General features: G+C 43.2%; 1 protein-coding gene across 1 annotated transcript in view; it reads left to right on the top strand.

The window, feature by feature from the left end:
* Positions 1–13,293, top strand: part of IGHMBP2 (immunoglobulin mu DNA binding protein 2) — a 79,857-nt gene extending 66,564 nt beyond the window's left edge. Inside the window, exon 15 of the mRNA XM_082270244.1 lies at positions 13,017–13,293. Coding sequence (XP_082126370.1) covers positions 13,017–13,205 — 189 coding nt within the window. The 3' untranslated portion in view covers positions 13,206–13,293. The remainder of the gene's footprint in view (positions 1–13,016) is intronic.
* Positions 13,294–23,753: the final 10,460 nt, after the last annotated feature.

Below are 23,753 nucleotides of genomic sequence, written 5' to 3'. Positions count from 1 at the left end.
GAAGATTGTATTCCAGCAGGAGACACCGATCACTGAGGTGAAAAGCCAAATGCAACCTTTCACAGCTATGCAAGAGAAGGAGAGAGATCTACCTGTGCCAAAAAGCGGTAAATACTCAGCACAGGATCAGTCCTGCCACATGCCACCCAAGTCAATAAATAGGTTTTTATAAAAAGAGTTCTACTGCATTATTCTCTGAACAAAGTCAAGCAACACTGTACTTAGTCATATCCCACTTTTCCAAAGTATTTCTTAATGCACCTACATTGAAATGTACATTTATTTTTTTTCATTAGAGCCTGCAAGCATTGCAGCTGCGACCAGTTGTTCGCAGGTACAATGCATAGGCTCCTGTAGACTATTTCTCCAGCTGCAGGTCCATATTGAGGTGCAGACCTTAGGTCGTGGGGCTGGATTACGTAATAATTGACTACAAGTGCAGTGACATTTCAGCACTTGTGCCCTGTTGAGATCTAGGAGTCCTTCCACCATGTTGGCAGATGGGACTTGTCATGTTTCCAGTCACAGATCCCTGACTGGATGCTGCAGCTGTGTGGACAGAGCTACAAGAGCCAAAGCTACCCTGAATTTAAAAATGACAGGAGCCTGCAGAGACAAGAACCCCCTGTTTTTAGTGGAGATGGCGGTTTAGGGGTGGGTAGCTGCAAATTGTGACCATGTTTTATGTTAAACCCTAGATTTGAGTGCAACATTAGACACAATCAATACATTAATTTCCATTCACCTTTAAAATCAATGCAATGATAGGCAGTACTATAACAGTATCAGGAAACCCTGCCATTTAATTAATGTAAAGATTTTTGAAGCAGAAATCCTTTCTAGAAGCAGAAGGATCATTTATTTTTGTGACACAGCTGATATATTTTTCCAGGCTAAATAGTGTCAGGTGAGAGGCAGCTGAGGACAGCACTGAGCAGCAATAGCACATACTGTTCCTGCCAAGTACTGGGGCCGATAACTCAGCAGAATCTGCCCCTGTGCAAGAAAGTGTTCATGGACATGTCCCTAAATGCCTCCCGATCCAGCTGGGTGCGATTTGCCAAATCACATGACCTCTATAAATGCCTACACGCTCTGGAAGAGCACAGCTGTTCCCCATGCTGTCCTGTGGGAAGCTCTAATTAGACTGTGTTTAGTGGATTACTAACTAATATTATATTAACATGCAAACCAAAAGCTCTCAAATGGGTTTCTTAGTTCTCCATTTATTACTATAATGTGGTTCTTTTTTCCTGTAATGGCTGTTTTCTTCACTATGCAGAGCAGAATAATTCAAAGAAAGAATAGCTTGACTTTAAAATAAAGAACCCTGCTTTTCAAGGCCAGAGTATAGACCCCTATATGCTTGTACACCATATGAATATATATTATACATTAAAACGATGCCCAATCATTAGCATTTAACTCCAGACAGATATTGTAAAAAGAAATGCAGTTATGTAATTTAAATGCAATTTGTATAAAAACCAGAATATGAGTCAATTTCATCCTTTTATTATCTCTGTACAAGAGCACTCAGACTGGGAGAGGGAGAAGGAGAGGGAACTGTGCCAATCGGGGGTCTGCAGACAAGGAATGTGCTTACAGGAGGAGGGAGCAGATAAATGTCCCCATCATTCTGTCGCTGCTCATTTCCTGTTTATTCACAGGCAGGGATTAGCAGGTGACCTAGCTGTGTTGCAGACAAAAATCAGGTCAGTAAGCTGGCTGTGCTGTCTGTCAGGTTTGACAGATTGAATGACAGAAAAGCAAATTCCTTGGCAGGTAGAAAAACTCCCATATATGTATTTCAATGGTGTATGCATAGTTTGTCTTGAGTTCAGTTTTAAATCCTTTCTTTTTCTGTCTCAAAAATTATGTTGAAGTCACACCACTGCAGGTTGTCATGCATGCACCCAAATAGACTAAAATTCCCCACCCTCCCAAATTATCTTATTTCTGCAGTTGTTGTTGTGTGTAAACCAGTACACAATATGAACCTGTCAGCTAACAGTAAGTTAAGCTGCCCGCACTCTAGCAGACACCACTATATGCCTGGTATCAGTGCATGTCCTGCACGCCCCAGGGGAGCCCTCATGTTTATGTCCACTAAAGCTAGCCATAAACTGATTGAAATTTGTCCGGTTCAGCGGGGACCAGCCAAATGTCAGTGTGTGGCTGTCCCCACTTGTCGGAAGTCTATTGTTTGGTCAACTTCTGTCAAAGGGACATGCTGGAAAGGTTTTGGCAGATGGCAGGTCCTGCTGTCAGAATACATTGTCCTGGGGATTTCTTCATCCCCTTCATTTGTGTGGATGGAGGAATCTGTTTTTTGGCTGATCGAAAATAAAAAACTAACATTGTATGGCCATCTTGATAGCTCTCTGATACATTTTTGAAACCCCATGTCATTGTATCCCTGTAGACTCACTACCCAGTTACACTCTACCATCCAGCATATCTGACTTCTGAAGGTTAAGTCAATTTTTACAGTTTCAGAGAGAGGGGGCAATCAATAGAAGAGCCTACACCAGCCTCTGAGCACAGGTGGTGTTAGATGGGATAGTCTTAAGCTTAGTACAGGCCGAATGTCAGACAGCATTGGTCTGTTCAATAGAAACTGGCCAACATTCGACCCATGTGCACTGGAGTCAATGTACTGGAAACAGGGGCATGAAGGAAAAAAGGCTGCCGAATGGCTCCCGATCAGCATTCTCAGTCAATGGCTGAAATCGCTGACCAGAGTGTTCTGGTGAAGGGTCCACCCCCTGTCCGAACACAATAGAACAGCAGGGGAGATCGCTGTACTAACATCAGATAGTTAATAGAGTGGCTCCTCCTGAGCTGTCAGTTTTTTTTTTTTCCTTCAGCCCTGTTGGATTGAATGAAAAAAAAACTATTAGTGTGTACCAGGCTTTAGACCCATTGATCAGTGAATCTATACATTTCTCTATCGTTCATTGACAGACACACCTCCATCTCTTCAGAGACTATAGGGTTATGCTCCTCAAATCAGGAAAAGGCACTAGGCAGGAAAAAAGCTTAACCAAGCCTATGGGGCTGTCCCTGCAGGCATAACCCCACACACTCAGTTTGTTTCTGCCTAGTTTTAGGAATAGGACCTAGCTCCCTGCTGGGACGTCCTGAGGAACTGCAAGCAACAGCGGGCTGTGGTTTCGCACTGGATAATCTAGATCTTTAAGGTCTTCCAGCCTGGCCAGCGAGCATGAGCAGGTTATAGTCCAGAACTAGGCTTCGTCATGACTGTGTCCTGACGGATGGGGACAAGCCTGTGAGTGGACCGTCTCGCTGGGACGTGACAACCTGAAACGCCCTGTGTTGCAGCTTCCCCCTGGCCGACAGCATCCCCATTCCGGGTGGGGTATGTTCTGTTTCGGTGTAGCGCCACATTGTATGGTGAGTAGATTGTCCCCCCAAAACCTCTGACAATCTCGGGGTGGACGTGGGCCCCCCCCCCCTGGAATAGTCGGACCCAAGGGGCTCCCTCCATTCCCCTGGCCTCTCTGAGGACTGGGCCTGTATGCCCCTCAGCACTCACTTATGCCTAGCAGTTTACCTTGGGGGGCAGTAATATTGCAGCCATTGTGGCGCTGCTGTGGTGGGGGTGGCTGGTCCTGATGGGGTCCTTGTTTGGGGACCTTCCGATGCCTACTTTCTGGGACCCCTTTTGGAGGTCCTGGAGACCATATGGCATGCTGTGGGGGGCCGCCATTTTGCTGTGGATCATGTATGTTTCTGTTCCTATTGTATTGCAGCTGCAGCCATTTTCTATAGTTTCCCATTGAAAATGCATTGAGCGGCCATTTTCCAGAGGTCCACAAGATTTTTTAAATGTAGAGGCATAGTTTCTTTTTCCTCTTCCTGTGCAATCAGTGTCACTTTCGGTTTGCATAAGCACATGCTGGCAGTCTCCTGAACGGTCTGGTAACATTTTTCTGGGGTTCCCTGTAGTTTTTTCCTCATCCCCTCTGCTATTAGTTCTATTAGTCAGGGATTAAGGGTCCGCTGTAATTGCTGTGGGATTGCCTTTTGGCGGTTCTTAAAGGGACACTGCTCTAATTTTAAAATCAGTGTGACATGGAGTACCAGGATAAATTTTCACCTGCAGACCCCCTGGGAGCGACTGAGGAGCCTTCTGGGTCACAGTCCCAGCCTGAAATTGCAACTTTTTTGCAAAATATGATGTCTAAGGTGGATTTTGTAATTTCAAGTGTTGCCAGCCGCAAACATTCTCTGCCTTCGCCTCCATCAGCGGGGTCCTCGGACTCTGAGGGAGATGTGGCTGCCGCAGACATAGCCCACCTTGAGGTGTCTTCGCATTCTGATGGTGAAGAGGACCTGTGCTCCTCAGCCGCCGCGCGGGAACATGCATTGGTGGAAGCCCTTATAATTTCCGTGTGGGAAACTTTAAAATTGGCTGATGACTCCACAGCGCCGGGTACGCTGGTGTCCCCTTGTCCAGAATTGTTTCACAATATTGTAGATGAACAATGGTGGCGCATTAAGCATATGCTCGTGGTGCCTAAGCGTTTTGCACGCCGTTACAGTCCAGTAGGTGGACTGTAACGCCGAAGGTGGATCACCCGGTTTCCAGGTTGAATAAAGTGACTCTGATTTCTTCTCAAATCCTCTAAGGCTAATGTGCAGCGTCCTAGGCAGGGGCCTTCTTTTACTGTTTATAAGCTGCTTTTTACCTCTGGTTCGCAAGACAAAAGAAAGCCATTCAGGTCTTCTGGGAGTTTCAAGGAGCCACGGTCAGATAAATCAAAGACTGGCCAGTCCGGATCTGCAGACAAATCCTTGTCTGCATGAAGGGGCACCCTCACATGCTTCAGGGGTGGGGGGACACCTTCCCTTCTATCCGGAACCTTGGACTTCCTTGATTCAGATTGGACAAATGGGTTCAAGAACTGATCCGATCAGGGTACAAGATCGAATTCCAGTTTGGTCCGTCGGACAGATTCTTCCCGTCCAATGTGCGCCTATCTCCAGATTGGTTAAGGGATCTACGGGAGGCGGTACAAGATCTGCTGTCTCAAGGGTTGATTGTGCCAGTTCCCTCTCAGGAACGCTTTCAAAGTTTTTATTCAAAACTGTTTACTGTGCCTCGGAAAGAGGACAAAGTGTGTCCAATTCTGGTTCTCAAGGCTCTGAACCGCTTCATGCGGGTTCAGAGGTTTCGTATGGAATCCATTCGTAGGGTGGTGGCGTCACTACACCAGGGAGACTTCTTGGTCTCCATAGATATCAAGGACGCATATCTACACATCCCTATCTACGCTGGACACCAGCAGTTTCTTTGTTTTGCCATAGCAGAAGAGCATTATCAATTTGTGGCGTTACCCTTTGGTCTCGCCTCCGCTCCCAGGGTGTTTACCAAAGTACTGGCCCTGGTGTTGGCATTATTGCGCCAATGGGGGATAGTGGTACTGGGGACGATCTCCTGTTGAGAGCAGACTCCCATTCAGCCCTGATGAGAAACCTGACGATTACTGTGTGCTCCCTACAGAAGTTTGGATGGAACATCAATTTCAAGAAATCCGCCCTGATACCTTCCTTGAGACTGAATTATCTGGGCCTGACTCTGAATTCAGCTTTGGCAAGGTAATTCTTCCCACGGACAAGCTGCAAAAGTTGCAGGGGGCGATCTGGTTGTTGTTGGAAAACAATCTGTCCTCTCTGCGAACTTGCATGCGGGCCTTGGGTCTGATGGTTTTACCCTTCGAGGCGGTTCCGTTTGCTCAGTTCCATACCAGACCATTGCAAAGAGAGATTCTTGTCAAATGGAACAAGAATCCAAAGTCCTTGGACATTTTGTTTCGGTTAAACCACAAAACGAGATCTGCTCTGTTATGGTGGCTCCATTCTCGAATAAGGTGCCAGGGCAAGTCCTTCCTCCCATTGTTATGGACTGTGGTGACCACGGACGTCAGCCTGTCGGGCTGGGGTGGGGTACTGGGGAAGTTCTGTGTCCTAGGAACCTGGACAGTAGAAGAGTCCAAACTGCCGATAAATCTTTTGGAGCTCAGAGCAATAAAGCTTTGTCTGAGCCACTGGCGGACTCGTCTGCAAGATTGTCTGGTTCGGATTCAATCGGACAACGCCGCGGCTGTGGCTTACATCAATCACCAGGGAGGCACCAAAAGCGTCTTGGCAGCCAGGGAGGTGGCCGAGATTTCTCATATCAACAAGAAGGTGCAGTGGTTCGTAGCCAGGTCTCAAGATCCTCTAGCCGATGCAATGGTGGCTTCTTGGTCAGTATTTGCTGATCTATGCGTTCCCTCCGCTGAAAGTCCTGCTGAGGCTTCTCCGCAGGATAGTTGCTTTGCATTCTTTGGATGTGGTTCGGGCAATTTGATTTTCGGAAAGATTCAGTAGCCGCCAGGTAAACTCTCACTCTTTTTGTCCTTACTGAAGGACCTCAAAAAGGATTGGCTGCGTCTGCTGCAACCACATCAAGATGGATCAGGCAGATGGTGGTTCAGCCTTATTCACTGAAGGGTCTACAAATTCTACAAAGTTGATGTGTTGGCATCTTCAGATGCTTCCTTTGGCCGCAAGGTTTTACAGGCTGCTGTTGTAAGAGAATCTTTTTTTGTTTCTCTTTGAGGGTGTATGTTTTTTCTGGGTGAGCTCCTGTTGTGTTACCTGGTCGGTAGTTTAGCCTTTGGGGAATTATGGCTTTTTTGCATGGTCTTCCCACCCCTCATGATGGGCAGAAATTAGAAGCCCACTGGATTTCTGTAAGGATTACCAGGTATTTTCGTCACTTATCGAACAGATGTAACAAAACCCTTATAAATAGTATATTCAACTGATTTTGAAAAATTGAGCAAAAAAGATATTAGGCTTTACATACACTTTAAACAGGCCTCATCTATCTGTCAGGGTTTGATTTTAGTAGAAACTATTTCTGTAAGTTTTTTTTTTTTTTTTTTTTTTATGTTTGTTTTTAATAGCCTACAGTGCTGCCTTTCTGACCCCCCTCGTGTGCGTTCTAGGTACTGACAGAATGCATTATGGGAGAGAGGTGACTTTGACATAAAGCAGGTGGAAGAAACCCCTGTAAATGATTATTACTCGAGATCTGGGCTAAACAAAAGCTGAAGAATCTTAATATAAAGTTCTGTCTTCTCTAAATCCTATCATTGTTTATAATCATATTAGGGAACAGAACTGAGATTTAATTAATTTCCTTTTGAGTATTTCCCTAATAATAAAAGTGTCTGTTTAATATTGAATTTGCTTTTACTGTAGTAATATTTTCAGATTTATATATCCAGATAGTGGCTTTGTCATTTCCTCCCCATTCAGTAGTATTATTGATGTCATCATGAGGAATCAGCCTGCACATGATCTTCCCATTCAGGGCACGTCTGCACCGCTGAGCAATCCATAGATCAGCACGATATACTGACAGACATCACACATTGACTAGCACTTCTATTGATGTGCGGGACAAACAGAGTGGAAGCGAGTAACTACTTGAATGGCCTCCTGCTTTGTCATTTTTATCTGAATTCCTGTATTTTAGTGACAGCATGATCTGTAGTTGATATTCCACAGCATGATGGGTAATCATTGTTCTGGACACAGTGGCCCTGCTGTGTACTTCTTATATTGTAACCACTAGAACACAGAACGCATAAGATAATAGCTCCCATTATTGTAAGTGTCTTTACGAGCCTTGTGACTTTTATAAGAGTACCATATATCTTGTGGATTTCATGTTACATGATGCAGGAGATTTTGGCACAATCCTACTTCAGCCTTTGCATTTATGGAGCACAAACTAATGAAGTGGTTGTCAAAACACTGCAAAAAAAAAAAATGACAAGCAGCTTATCAATTTATAACTAGCAAGAAAGGTGTATGCAGGGGCAGCTGTTAAATACAAGTACATAAAATGATTTCCCTAGCAGTCAGCACTGCTAGCCAGAGAAAGGGACCTCATTAATGTTATATTCACACTTTTAACATTTTAAAGTGATCCTGCCAGGGTAATCAGAAATCTGGAAGACTCTTTGGCATATGACACTTCAGGAAGTGTTGGATGCCCGTTTCCCTGCTGTGATTCAAATTTCCGACCCGTAAGTCATTTCAGGACACAGCAGTGATGTAGGGAGTCAATCGGGTAAGCAGCTGGGGCACAGGCATCCAGCACTTCCAGAGGTGTTGAATGCTGAAGAGTCTGACCATGGCTAACACTGGAATAGAGGGGGAAAGTAGGAGACACTGGGGCTCATTTAGTAAAACTGGAAAGTGTAAAATCGGGTGCAGTTCTGCAAAGAAACCAATCGTCTTCCATTTTTTTTTTTTTGTTAAAGCTTAACCACTTTACCCCCAGCCCTATTTCGGACACTTTTTGTTCACAAGTTAAAACCAGTATTTTTTCCTAGAAAACTACTTAGAACCCCCAAACATTATATATAATTTTTTAGCAAAGACTCTGGAGAATAAAATGTCGGTCATTGCAAAAATTTTGTCACGCGGTATTTGCGCAGCGGTCTTTAAAACGCCATTTTTTTGGAAAAAATTTGAAAAATCACATTTCACTGCATTTAAAAAATACTAAACAGTAAAGTTAGCCCATTTTTTTTGTATATTGTGAAAGATGATGTCACGCCGAGTAAATAGATAACCAAACATGTTACGGTTTAAAATTGCGCTCAATAGAGATCTCAATCTGCGATGCTTTAAATTTATTTAACGGTTACCAGTTTAGAGTTAGAGTGTAGATCTTTTTTTTAAATTATTGCCCACGCTCTGGCGATCGCGGCGATACCTCACATGTGTGGTTTGAACAGCGATTTCATTTGCGGCTCGACTTGCGTATACGTTTTTTTTTGTGCGCGAGCTAACGGTGACGGGGGGCGGCTAAATTTTTTTTTTTCTTTTTTTTCCTATTTATTTTTTCTTTTTTTTTTAACTTTATTACAGTTTTTTTTAAAAAAAAAAAAAATCTGATCACTTTTATTGCTGTCACAAGCAATGTAAACATCCCTTGTGACACCAATATGTGTGACAGGTACACTTTATGGAGGGATCGAGGGTCTAAAAGACCCTAGACCCCTCCACTACACTTCCCTGTATGTAAAACGCCGAAAACGGCATTTTTGCATACAGCCGTTTTTCAAATCTGCCGCCTTTTGCAGCACAGTAACCCGGATGTGACGTCATGGGTTACGTCATCGGAGACCCGATCGATGCCGTTTCCGGCATTCATCGGGACTCCATCCAGCCGGCAGACGCGCCGGCTGGGTGCTCGGGGCTCCCGGTGGGACGGGAGCCCCGAGCAAAGCCGCGGAAGGCGGTGGGAGGGGGGGACGTCCCCTTCCGCCCCCCCGGGTAACGATCGAGCGGCTCCCGAGCCGCATCGATCGTTACCGACGGAAAGCCGACCGTCGGCTTCAAACAACGGTACCGGGATGATGCCTCTAGCTAGAGGCATCATCCCGGTATAACCACTCAAAGTCAGCCGACGTAGATCTACGTGGCTGGTCGTTAAGTGGTTAATTGAACAAGCTGAAGTTAGAAGCTGATTGGCTATAATGCACAGCTGCACCAGATTTTACACTTTCCAGTTTTAGTAAATCTCCCCCACTGTCAGCTAGAGGTGAGAATAAAATATATTCTATTGCAGGGACCTTTGATATAACTTTTTTTTAAATTGGACAACACACTTATATTATACCCATGTATTGCTTGAATGAATTTGTGCTCAGAGGGCTTTGCCAAATATGACAGTTTACTGATAGTACCTAATGTCTGTAATGGACTCTATTGATGACATTTTGCAATTGGATTATCTAAGGCCTACAAGAAGCCAGGGGCTGACTTAACTTGCAAGGCTTCACCAATAGCAATTTTGGATGGACTGGCCCTTTTTGAGGTCTGTTTTATAAATGTTTTTTTACTTAACTTTAACCCAGGATTTATGCATTGTACCAATTGAATCCAAATTTGTGAATCTTGATAGAAAGTTGTTTGAATCTTGTGAGGAAACCTTCATGAATACACCCCCTTTAACTGCACTGAACATCATAAAAATATAGCCAGTTGACACTCTGTTTTTTTTATTTCACAATATAACGTATTATTTGTATTATCTGATTTTAAGGATTACTTAGTAAACCTATAAAATTGAATTGATTTAGTGTAAACTTTATGATCAGTTTATCTGCCTGAGCATAATGTCACGAATAGAGGGACTGCAGGTCAAGGACAGAGCTTCTATATCATTACACTTTATTGCTACATTCACCGTTCTCATATTTTGCTTACTATTGATTTTCAGTAACTCACAAAAGTGAGTACACCCCTCACATTTTTGTAAATATTTTATTATATCTTTTCGTGTGACAACATTGAAGAAATGCCACTTTGCTACAATGTAAAGTAGTGAACGTACAGCTTGTATAACAGTGTACATTTTCTGTCCACTCAAAATAAATCAACACACAGCCATTAATGTCTAAACCACTGGCAACAAAAGTGAGTACACCCCTAAGTGAAAATGTCCAAATTGGGGGCAAAGTCTCAATATTTTGTATCGCCACCATTTTTTTTCAAGCACTGCCTTAACCCTCTTGGTCATGCAGTTCACCAGAGCTTCACAGGTTGCCACTGGAGTCCTCTTCCACTCCTCCATGGAGACATCATGGACTGGTGGATGTTAGAGACCTTGCGCTCCTCCTCCTTCTGTTTTGAGGATGCCCCACAGATGCTCAATAGGGTTTAGGCCTGGAGACATGCTTGGCCAATCCATCACCTTTACCCTCAGCTTCTTTAGCAACACAGTGGTTGTCTTGGAGGTGTGTTTGGGGTCATTATCATGTTGGAATACTGCCCTGCAGCCCAGTCTCCGAAGGGAGGGGATCATGTTTTGCTTCAGTATGTCACAGTACATATTGGCATTCATGGTTCCCTCAATGAACCGTAGCTCCCCAGTGCCAAAAGCACTTATGCAGCCCCAGACCATGACACTCCCACCACCATGCTTGACTGTAGGCAAGACACACTTCTCTTTGTACTCCTCACCTGGTTGCCGCCACACACGCTTGACACCATCTGAACCAAATAAGTTTATCTTGGTCTCATCAGACCAGAGGACATGGTTCCAGTAATCCATGTCCTTAGTCTGCTTTTCTTCAGCAAACTGTTTGTAGGCTTTCTTATGCATCATCTTTAAAAGAGGCTTCCTTCTTGGACGACAGCCATGCAGACCAATTTGATGCAGTGTGCGCCGTATAGTCTGAGCACTGACAGGCTGACTCCCCACCCCTTCAACCTCTGCAGCAATTCTGGCAGTACTCATACGTCTATTTTCAAAAGACAACCTCTGGATATGACACTGAGCACGTGTACTCAACTTCTTTGGTCGACCATGGTGGGGCCTGTTCTGAGTGGAACCTGTCCTGTTAAACCACTGTATGGTCTTGGCCACTGTGTCGCAGCTCAGTTTCCTAGTTTTGGCAATCTTCTTATAGCCTAGGCCATCTTTATGTAGAGCAACAATTCCTTTTTTCAGACCATCAGAGAGTTCTTTGCCATCAGGTGCCTTGTTGAACTTCCAGTGATCAGTATGAGTGAGTGAGAGCGATAACACCAAATTTATCACACCTGCTCCCCATTCACACCTGAGACCTTGTAACACTGAGTCACATCACACTAGGGAGGGAAAATGGCTAATTGGGCCCAATTTGGAAATTTTCACTTAGGTGTGTACTCAGTTTTGTTGCCAGCGATTTAGACATTAATAGCTGTGTGTTGATTTATTTTGAAGGGACAGCAATTTACACTGTTATACAAGCTGTACACTCACTACTTTATATTGTAGCAACGTGTCACTTCTTTAGTGTTGTCTCATGAAAAGATATAATAAAATATTTACAAAATTGTGAGGGGTGTAATCACTTTTGTGAGACACTGTAAATCAGAACTTGAGTAGATGGTTCAGTCGGTAGCACTATTTTCCTTCAATAATTTTCCAATCCGGTCCCTATCTGTATATAAAGTTTTTGCAGTCCCCACTGCTTGATTGGTTTAGCTCTGGATATTCTAGGTTCCCTCCATGATTAAACATACTGGAGGTTTAATTAGATTATGAAATAATTGTCCTAAACCAGAGGCTTATTCCCCTATAGAAGATGTTGAACATGCATTCTTCCCCACTTGTACACATGGCAAAAAAAGTTCACATGCCAAACCTTTAAATATAATATACTGATTGTACTGCAGTCGGTATTTTAATTAGTCTTTAGGTCTTGGATGCTTGCCCGAATGCTCACAGGAAACTTATGTTCAAATAGTAAATAAGCTCATTAAAATGAATTTATGTCCATGCTATGGTTCCTCTTCTTCCCCCTCCTGCCATGGTCTAGTGGTCAAGCCACATCACACTGCCGCCAAACTAACCTCACTATGGGATGTTAAATATGTTCATATAGTTATCCTTGCCTACTCAGCTATACTACTGCTTGGTTTATAGTTACATGCCCCCCCCCCCCCTCCAGTATTAAACATGCTTTCCTAGAGTATGTGTAAGACTAGATTATTTTAATCAGGTGTGATTTACCATTTCGCATTATTGATCAGCAGCCAGAATTTCTATTAAATGGGGCATCGATTACACAAAATTCTGTGATTGGCCAAGTGGAGGGGAGCACACAGAAATTACACTAATGCATCCATATGTGGATGGAACACACAGCTGTTATAACCAGAGTGGGTCAGAAGTATACTGGGAGCTGTACTATGGCAGAAACAACAGTATTAATTTTCTGGAACTGTAAAGTATTCCAGCCTTTTATTACAGTCAGGAAAGATAACATTTCATACATGGCCTCGATGACCTCTGGATAACTTATTTTGTACATTGTCTGAAAGAAGTACCTCCCTGAGATCCTTCTTCCAAAGGCAATGTAGAGTTCTGTATGACGTTGCAACTGTTAATTTTTTCTAATTAAACAATTACTCTTAATGCTTTATTGCAGGTCCATGGTTGTGGTGAAAGAGCCAAAGCACAAGCCCGGACAAGAATCAGTCGAGAAGGCGTGATCTATGCAGGAAGCGGCCACAAAGACCACTCCCTAGACCCTACAAAGAAAGCTCACTTGCAGAGAAAACTAGATAAAAAAATTATTGAAATGTCAAGTCAAAGAAAAGTTAAGAAGGAAAAATAAATTATTTTTTGATTTCTACATTATTTTCACAGTCTGAATCTGTTTTCAATGCATCCTGGACAAGAGCTGAAGGGTGCTTTAAAGTGAACCTGTGCTTTGGCTATGCAAGGAAAAGCAGCAGGTTTACTTTAGCGCTGAGCCCTGTAGTAGCTTACGTTTACTCACCTGCCTTTCTGTCCACTGCGGGGAACAAGGAGAAGTAGCCTTGCATAAGTTAATCCTGGTTTGACTATACACAGAGCTGAGGACCCTCTCATGACGCCTTTGATGGCCTGAGTGGCCAATTGCTAAGAACCAGTGCTTTCACTGGAATGGGAGCAGGTGACACGCTGCCACACTTTTGTCTTCAAACCTTGAAGTTAATGAAGTGGTGGTTGTGTAAAGAGAAGGTCAGTAAACATTTGGGCCCTAACCTTTTTCCGCTGGCTGTAGACATATATGTGGCTGCTGGGCGAGAAGGCTTTAACACTGAGCGGATGTATATACAGTGTGCGTCAATAGGGAATGGTTTTCTGTGCTGGGAGCGCACTCCCAGTACAATGACTAAAATGTCATGGGAAGCTTCCGATGCATACCTGCAATCAGGCATTTCCAATATTATGACTGCTGTGACAGCCAATCACAGTGTTCACATAATTGGAATGCCCGCCTCCACCTCCTGCCATTTAGATTCTCTTAAAGAGCATGGGTGGTGGGCAGGGGTTAAAACTGAACTCTAGACAGGTATTTAAACAACAATGAATACAGTTATGTATATGCATTGGTTAAATTTTTTTTATTTTAACCAGTTGACGACTGCCTCCTGTATATTTACTGCGGCAGGCTGGCTCGTACAGGCAAAGCAACGTAGATCTAGGGGGCGAGCGCGCGGTGCCGACGGTGCGCTCCCGCCCCCGATCGTCAGCGGGGAAGCTGATGCGGGTGTCAGGTGGCTCGGATTGCCGCCTGACACTCGCGATCGGGCCCCGCTGAGAGAGAAGGATGGTCGGCTGTTGTAAACACAGCCGACCGTCCTTCTCCCTAAAATGATCATATAGCTCATGTGATCCTTCTATATAGAATCACATGTCTCTGTGGTCATCTCAGAAGCCACGCCCCCCACAGTTAGAATCACTCCCCTAGGGTCACATTTAACCCCTTGATCACCAATACTGTTAACCCCTTCCCCGCCAGTGTAATTATTACAGTAACTACATATTTTTAGCACTGATTACTGTAGTAATGTCACTGGTACCCCTAAAAGTGTCAAAAATGTCAGTCAGGGGTCCGATCTGTCTGCCGCAATGTCGCAGTCCTGCAAAAAAATCACAGATCGCCGCCATTACTAGTAAAAAAAACAATAAAAATGACATAAATCTTTCCCATAGTTAGTAGGCGCAATAACTTTTGCGCAAACCAAAAATATGTAGCAGAAAACAAATTGGCCTAAAATGTTAAAAAAATTTGATTTTTAATTTTTTTTTTTTGAGAATGTCATATAGCAGAATGTGAAAAATATTGTTTTTTTTTTTTTTTTTTTTTTCAGAATTTTCACTCTTTTTTTGTTTATAGCGCAAAAAATAAAAATCGCACAGGTGACCAAAACAAAGCTCTATTTGTGGGGAAAAAGGATGTCAATTTTATTTGGGTACAGCGCCGCACGACCACGCAATTGTCCGTTAAATAACACAGTGCCGAATCGCAAAATAGGGCCTGTTCATTAAGGGGGGAAATCCTTCCGGTCTTAAAGTCAGGGTTCATACGGTCCTGGAAATCCTGGAAAATTTTTGGAATTTTTAGATGACACTTTCCAGGCCTGGAAAGGTCATGGAAAATTAGGAAACACACTAGGTTTTGGAAAAGTCATGGAATTAAATTACTGTGGAGGAGCGGCAGGGAGCGGATGCTTAATTATTTTAATTATTTTATGATAATTATATTGCCACATACTGTATTTACATTTCGCTGTATTAGCGTCCTTCCGGGTCCGCGGTATGCGCGTGCTGTCATTGGCCAGCAGCAGCCGAAGAGATGACCCAATCAGGCAGCGGGGAGGGCCGGCCGCGGTTTGCCAGGAGACACTGTGACTGGCTAGCAGAAGCAGTAACAGCCGGGAGATTATCAAGCAATGAGGCAGCGGAAGCGTCACTGGGGGGCGGGCCGGCCGCATGAACGTGATGACAACGCGGAAGGGGGCGGTAACCCCTTGTGCTCTCCATCCCCCTGGTTTTCCATGCTCCCCCCGCGCCTTCCAACCCCCCTGAAATGCTTTCCAAACCCCCCCTTAATTCTCTCCAGTACCCCCCCCCCCATGCCCTTCAGCTCCTCCAGTGCTCTCTGCTTCCCCTGTGCTCTTCTATCTTCTAACATGTCTGCAGCCTCTGACCTTCTCTTGTATCATGTCCGCAGCCTCTGACTACCTCCTGTATCATGTCCGCAGCCTCTGACTACCTCCTGTATTATGTCCGCAGCCTCTGACTACCTTCTGTATCATGTCCGCAGCCTCTGACCACCTCCTGTATCATGTCCGCAGCCTCTGACCACCTCCTGTATCATGTCCGCAGCCTCTGACCACCTCCTGTATCATGTCCGCAGCCTCTGACCACCTCTTGTATCATGTCCGCAGTCTCTGACCACCTCCTGTATCATGTCTGCAGTCTCTGACCTTCTCTTGTATCATATCTGCAGTCTCTGACCACCTCCTGTTTCATGTCCGCAGCCTCTGACCTTGTCCTGTATCATGTCCGCAGCCTCTGACCTTCTCCTGTATCATGTCCGCTAAATGTACAGTGTTTGTCATAAAACGTTTGACATTTCGAACATGGGAGAGGCAGCACTGTCTAGCCACGCTAAAGGTGCAAAGCACCAGTCTGCAGCTGCGTGCTTGACAGCTTCCAATCGGATCGCTGGCTTTTTCACCCGTGCGCCTGAAGTGACACCGGCTCCCAGCTGCGGCAGCGGTGCTTCCATCTCATCCACTGTAAAACAAGGGACCATTTTGAGTCACGCTGTATCCAGAAACGAAACCCTAACTGCAGAGGTACTGTACACTACAAAGATTGTCATTTATTTTAGTAAAAATATGCTGGGTGTGATATGGATTTTGTTCTTATTTAACATGTATACATAGACATTTCATGAAACATTAGGTCATGTATATTTACGTAAAGTCATGGAATTTTATTGGTGAAAATGTGTATGAACCCTGTAAAGTGGTTAAATGCAGCTAATTAAAATGCCTGAATTTGACTTGCAGTATTCTGTGGGGCCAGTCAGGTGCTCTGCTCTGCCATATGCTGACAGGAGAGCAGAGAGAATCTCAACAATGTATTGCTTCTTTTTCACTGCCCAGTCACAGGCAGAGACTGGAACGGTGACCTAGCTGATTTGGTTTGAACCACTTAATGTAATGATATTGAGGGTTCCCACCTCATCATTGGTGTCAAAAGACACAGCATGAGCATTTTCATAGTACCATTATTCTAAAGGGACAAAGAGAAATACGGGTTTATAACTGCAGAGTTGCTGCAGCTGCTCCCAGTGCCAGGAAAGTATAGAAAGATCTATTTAAAACCAAAGCTGGAAAGCAATCTTAAAGAATAAATAGACTTTTGTTGCAAAAAAAAGAATCCGCTCTGGGTGATCCATGTACATTGCAATGATTTGTCTTTGTTTCTGCTCTGAAGAGATAGCTGATTGTTTCATTATGTCAATGTTCAGAGTTAAATTTAAATGGGAGTGACTTTTTCATTATTAACCGCTTCAATACCAGACACTTTTACCCCTTTCCTGCCCAGGCCAATTTTCATCTTTCAGCCCTGTCATGCAACACTGTACTCATAGGAAATTGTTATCATTTTTTTCACACATACAGTGGGTACGGAAAGTATTCAGACCCCCTTAAATTTTTCACTCTTTGTTATATTGCAGCCATTTGCTAAAATCATTTAAGTTCATTCTTCTTCCTCATGAATGTACACATAGCACCCCATACTGACAGAAAAACACAGAATTGTTGGCATTGTTGCAGATTTATTAAAAAAGAAAAACTGAAATATCACATGGTCCTAAGTATTCAGACCCTTTGCTGTGACACTCATATTTTTTATTTCTTCTGATCATCCTTGAGATGGTTCTACACCTTCATTTGAGTCCAGCTGTGTTTGATTGATTATACTGATTGGACTTGATTAGGAAAGCCACACACCTGTCTATATAAGACCTTCCAGATCACAATGCATGTCAGAGAGAATCATGAGGTCAAAGGAACTGCCTGAAGAGCTCACAGACAGAATTGTGGCAAGGCACAGATCTGGCCAAGGTTACAAAAAGATTTCTGCTGCACTTAAGGTTCCTAAGAGCACAGTGGCCTCCATAATCCTCAAATGGAAGACATTTGGGACGACCAGAACCCTTCCTAGAGCTGGCCGTCCGGCCAAACTGAGCTATCGGGGGAGAAGAGCCTTGGTGAGAGAGGTAAAGAAGAACCCAAAGATCACTGTGGCTGAGCTCCAGAGATCCAGTCAGGAGATGGGAGAAAGTTGTAGAAAGTCAACCATCACTGCAGCCCTCCACCAGTCGGGGCTTTATGGCAGAGTGGCCCGACGGAAGCCTCTCCTCAGTGTAAGACACATGAAAGCCTGCATGGAGTTTGCTAAAAAACACCTGAAGGACTCCAAGATGGTGAGAAATAAGATTCTCTGGTCTGATGAGACCAAAATAGAACTTTTTGGCCTTAATTCTAAGCGGTATGTGTGGAGAAAACCAGGCACTGCTCATCACCTGTCCAATACAGTCCCAACAGTGAAGCATGGTGGTGGCAGCATCATGCTGTGGGGGTGTTTTTCAGCTGCAGGGACAGGACGACTGGTTGCAATCGAGGGAAAGATGAATGCGGCCAAGTACAGGGATATCCTGGACAAAAACCTTCTCCAGAGTGCTCTGGACCTCAGACTGGGCCGAAGGTTTACCTTCCAACAAGACAATGACCCTAAGCACACAGCTAAAATAACGAAGGAGTGGCTTCACAACAACTCCGTGACTGTTCTTGAATGGCCCAGCCAGAGCCCTGACTTAAACCCAATTGAGCATCTCTGGAGAGACCTAAAAATGGCTGTCCACCAACGTTTACCATCCAACCTGACAGAACTGGAGAGGATCTGCAAGGAGGAATGGCAGAGGATCCCCAAATCCAGGTGTGAAAGACTTTTTGCATCTTTCCCAAAAAGACTCCTGGCTGTATTAGATCAAAAGGGGGCTTCTACTAAATACTGAGCAAAGGGTCTGAATACTTAGGACCATGTGATATTTCAGTTTTTCTTTTTTAATAAATCTGCAACAATGTCAACAATTCTGTGTTTTTCTGTCAGTATGGGGTGCTATGTGTACATTCATGAGGAAGAAGAATGAACTTAAATGATTTTATCAAATGGCTGCAATATAACAAAGAGTGAAAAATTTAAGGGGGTCTGAATACTTTCCGTACCCACTGTATATAGAGCTTTATTTTGATGGTATTTAATCACCACTGGGGTTTTCATTTTCATAAACTAAAAAAAGCCAAAAAAGTTGAAGAAAAAATTTTTTTTTCTTTTTTTTGCTGTAAAATTTTGCAAATAAATCATTTTTCTTCATAAATTTAGGCCAACGTGTATTCTGCTACATTTCTTTGGTGAAAATAACCCAAATCCGTGTTTATTATTTAGTCTGTAGGAAGGTTATAATCCACAAACTGATATATATATATATATATATATATATATATATATATATATATATATATATATATGAAAGCTGATCAATCCTGATGTACTGATGGCCGATCTCATTTGTTGAGGACAATTGTCATGTGATCTGTTGTGATTGGCCACAGTGATCACATGGTAGGGGCAGCGGGCAAGCACAGTAATCTGTCATCAGCTGTGTCCGATGGACACAGCCGGTGACGGATCATGCCGGAGCACGGGGCATGCGTGAGGCATGTTTTGGGAAGGGCGTCATATGACGTCGTCCTAGAACTATAGGGCTCCCGCTTGGGTGTTATTTTACAATGGCTCATGTTGGAAACTGTTAATCAGCTGATGCACTTGCCTTGTTCTAATTAGGAAAGTTGCAAGGTTTGCATCCCTTTAGAAATGATTCACCCTTTGAGAGTATCTCACCAAAAATGAATTTTTTGTTGTAGAGGATGCTTTAAAACCTGCCATAAACTGATAACCTTTGTTCTTTAACCACTTCCATACAGGACAGTTACACCCCCTTCCTGCCCAGGCCAATTTTCAGCTTTTAGCACTGTTGCATTTTGAATGACAATTGCACGGTCATGCAACACTGTACCTAAACCAAATTTATGTAATTTTTTCCCCACAAATAGAGTTCTCTTTGGTGGTATTTGATCACCGCAAGGTTTTTTCTTTTTTGGTACACAAATAAAAAAATACCGAAAAGTTTGAAAAAAAAAAAAAAATTTTTTGTTTGTTAACAAATTTTGTAAATAGTTACGTTTTTTTCCTGCACTGATGAGTACTGATGAGGCCGCACTGATATGCAGCATTGTTGGGCACTGATAGGCAGCACTAATGGGCACTGATAGGCAGCACTGATGGGCACTGGTGGGCAGCACTGATAAATGGCAATGGTGGGCAGCATTGATAGGGAGGGCACCACTGGCAGACTCCCTGAGCCCTGATTGCCATCCCTGGCCATGGTGGGCATCCCTGGTGGCCATGGTGGGCATCCCTGGTGATCATGGGTGGGCATCCCTGGTGGATCTAGTGGCACCCCCCCCCCCAGGGTCTGCATTGGTAATCAATGTTCTGATTACCAGCACAGCCCCCCCCCCCTGTTATCAGTGAGTAATTAGCAAAAAAATGCTTCAAACTCACAGATCCCCTGGCTGCAGCACAGATCGTCTCTTCTTCTCCTCACTGACAGGATCTGTGTGAGGAGAAGAAGAGATCAAAGCCGTTACAACGGCTGTATTTACATTACATGACGGCTGTGATTGGACACAGCCGTCATGTGATCAGGAGGGCCAATCACAGGGCCCTCCTGCCAAAACTTGTTGCTATGTGTCCGAGGGACACAAGCACATCAAGATTGCGCCGCTGCGCGTGCCTGCGGCGGCGCAATCCCATTCCTTCTGCAGGGCTTCGGGAACGTTTGATCAGAAGGACGAGACTCCCATCCGGCCATATATGTACAGTGACCGGGTGGGAGGTGGTTAAAGTAGTTCTAAAGGCTTAAGGTTTTTCCACCTTAATTCATCCTCTCCATTAAGGTGGAAAACCTTACATTGTTAGCTCCACCCAGCCCCCCTAAATACTTATCTTAACCTGATCTTGATCCAGCACTGTGCCTGAGAACCAAGGCGCACTCCTCTCCCTACGCGCTGGACATAATGGCAGCAGTGATTCCTTGGCTCCTGCTGCTGTCTATCAAATCCTGGATAGAGGGAGGGAGAGGGGGGATGGGGCCAAGCTGCACTGTTTGTGTCAAACCCACAATCCCGTCCTGAAGCCCAAGGTCAGATGACATGACACGTAATATGTTTTCATGAAAATATTTTTATTGCACTTAATAAAGCTGTTGTTATCATTGACAGTATTCTTCAAATATTCATTAGAAATATATTTTAAACACTGAATACATGCAAAATATAATTATATTTTTTATTAGTGTTTTATACACATCAATTTTCACATATTTGTGAGTTATGTTACTGTGGCAATGCTGAATTTTCAGTTTCAGTCACGACAGTCCAACCTACTTTGTTATAGAAAAATCTATGTTAAATAACTTCAAATAGTTGAGTATGCGCAACATAAACATATATTTCAAAAAATATTAATTTACCTCCAGCATCACAAAAATTACCCTTTACTTTTTTTTTTTTTTATCCGTTTGAGAGGAGTGTATTGGATTGAAAGAATGGCACGGTCCAAAGGTTTGATTTTGATTTTTGTTTTACACATTAATAAGTTGTTTAGCCACATCTTGTTATACAATACTTGAGCCCATCTCAAGCCTAAACTTTTCTTTTATTTGTAATACAGTGGAGGATGATAACTTTTCTTGAGGACCTATTGTCCTCTGTGGTCCCATTGTGGAGATCTCCTTTCACTTCCTCTCTGTCATAGGGATTCAGAAGGACAGGAAGTGATGGAAAACTTCTCCAATAAGGGTAGGGACTGCAATAAAAATACTTTTTCTCTGTCGCTCATTGACAGACGCAGTCCTCTTGATTAATATCAAATCGGGTTATACTGCCCTCTACAGGAGTAGGACACTAGGCAGAAGGAAAACGTTCTGGCCACACCTTAGGGGCAGTCCCAGAGGGTATATCCTCCCTCTCCCTGCTACAGGATGTCAGTCATGAGGAGACCGTTGGTCTACCTCGAGGGTTTTTCCTGTTGAGAGTCTCATCTGTTTGACTGATGAGCCTTTAAGACTTCTAGTCGGCACCAGTTGGGCCTTCTAGATTGGTTTTTGATTTCTGTTATCCCACCCCTCATTTGTGGCACTGCTTTGGGACGTCCCGATTTGATATTAATCAAGAGGACTGCGTCTGTCAATGAGCGACAGAGAAAAATGGATTTTTGTAAAATCTTACCGTAAAATCCTTTTCTCTTAAGCTCATAAGACGCAGTACCCGCCCCTCTACTTTTGAGTTGGATTGGGTTAAATTCTCTGACACTGCTTTGTGACATAACTGACATCCTGTAGCAGGGAGAGAGAGGATATACCCTCTGGGACTGCCCCTAAGGTGTGGCCAGAACGTTTTCCTTCTGCCTAGTGTCCTACTCCTGTAGAGGGCAGTATAACCTGATTTGATATTAATCAAGAGGACTGCGTCTGTCAATGAGCTTAAGAGAAAAGGATTTTACGGTAAGATTTTACAAAAATCCATTTTTTTTTTTTGGTACAACAAGGAAAGGTTAGCACCTTAGTCAGGTTTTTATTGCTCTGTGCCTTTCTATCCCTTCAGACCCCATATTTCAATGAGACACACAACAAGCAACAATCTTTACAGTGGAGCCACAGACAGCAATGAAAACCTGATCAGAATTTGAATCCTTTGCCACTCTACTCAAAACAAAACAATATATAAATTTAGGTTGGAGATGGGTTTTCAGTTATTCATAGGGTGGTGATAGTGGTCCAAGACTTACTTTTTCATTACACAAGCATAGAGATCGTAACTGAAACATGAATTTGAGATTCAAGTCTGAACACTTTTTAAGATGTATGCCAGTGTTTTCAAACCAATGATAATGGTTCTGAGAAGAACTAAGAGATGTGCGCCTTTACTTTCTACCTCAAGAGAAAACGTCTGCACAGGTTTAACCCTAAAAATATTTAAGACATTGAAAATTAATATGTAGGAAAATCAAACTTGTTACTGGTGGTGAGGCTCAGTTCCACATAACATACAGAGACCAAAGCAATTTTGTAAGATTGTTGGGTGCAACCAGGGATAAACTATAAAAACTATAAAAAAAAAAAAAAAATTTTCAAGAGTGGAAAGCCTTCAAATAATGTGTGTATGGTTCAAAATAATGCATTAACACCGATGCCAATTACATAGAAAACTCCTATTTAAATTAATTTTAAACAAAGGTCACCAGAAACACTTATGCATGACATAAATCAAACCTTTGGAGCTAGATAGATTCCAGCCATTTTATTGTAAGCAGTTTTACAGTTAAGTTGTTTATATCTGTTTATATGCATGTATACACTCCATTGAAGGAGACCTTGCCAACATTTCTGATATTTTTATTTAACTGCTTTTATTAAAGCAAAAATAGTACATCCTTGGTATTTTTTTAAAACTCGCTGCTGCCTTTAATAAATAAAAGCCTTGAAAAGTTTAAAAGGAATCAACACTTTTGGTGGAGGTGTCAGATCCTACTAATTGCTGCTACCTATCAATGCTATGTCACGGCTCCATCTAATGAGGTGATACTGACAGTAGAAGCTGCATGTAGATAATGCAAGTACTGTCATTACACATACTCAGTCTGGAACTGTTAGGGCTGCATGAGAAAACCTTAGTTACAGCTATCTGCAAACATTTTCCACTGTTAGAATAGGCATTTGGCAAGGCTCCATGGACCCACTGCAACAGGAGTCAACTGCTGAGTCTCTCTGAAACTACATGCAAGCTGCTCACACGGTTAGTATTGGCGGTTTGCAGATAGCCATGTGTCGGGGGGGGCGTTAGTAAGATCTGGTACTCCCCAGAATGCATGTAATTTAAAAAAGATTAAAATTTTTGCTTTGGTACAGGAGCATTTAAAAGTTTTAGATATCTAAACCCAAACCTTTTTTATTTATTTTTTTAGCTTTGGATAGAGAAGGAAAGGGTAAAAGCCTGTGGAGATGTCCCTTCACTTCCTGTCCTGTAGTAACAACAGGAAAAAAGAAAAACCTTTCCAAAGTGAAATTCTCTCTTCATTGACTCTGCATCAGATGTTCCAATCGCTATACTTTCCTTTTGATTCTGTTCTGCTGACAATTAAAAATGTTGGCTTTTTCCTCGCTTTTATTGGCAAATGGAAGGGTGAA

The sequence above is a fragment of the Pelophylax lessonae genome (genome assembly GCF_965119305.1).
Source record: "Pelophylax lessonae genome assembly, chromosome: 10".
NCBI classification, from domain to species: Eukaryota; Metazoa; Chordata; class Amphibia; order Anura; family Ranidae; genus Pelophylax; species Pelophylax lessonae.
This window is presented reverse-complemented; position numbering and strand designations above follow the sequence as displayed.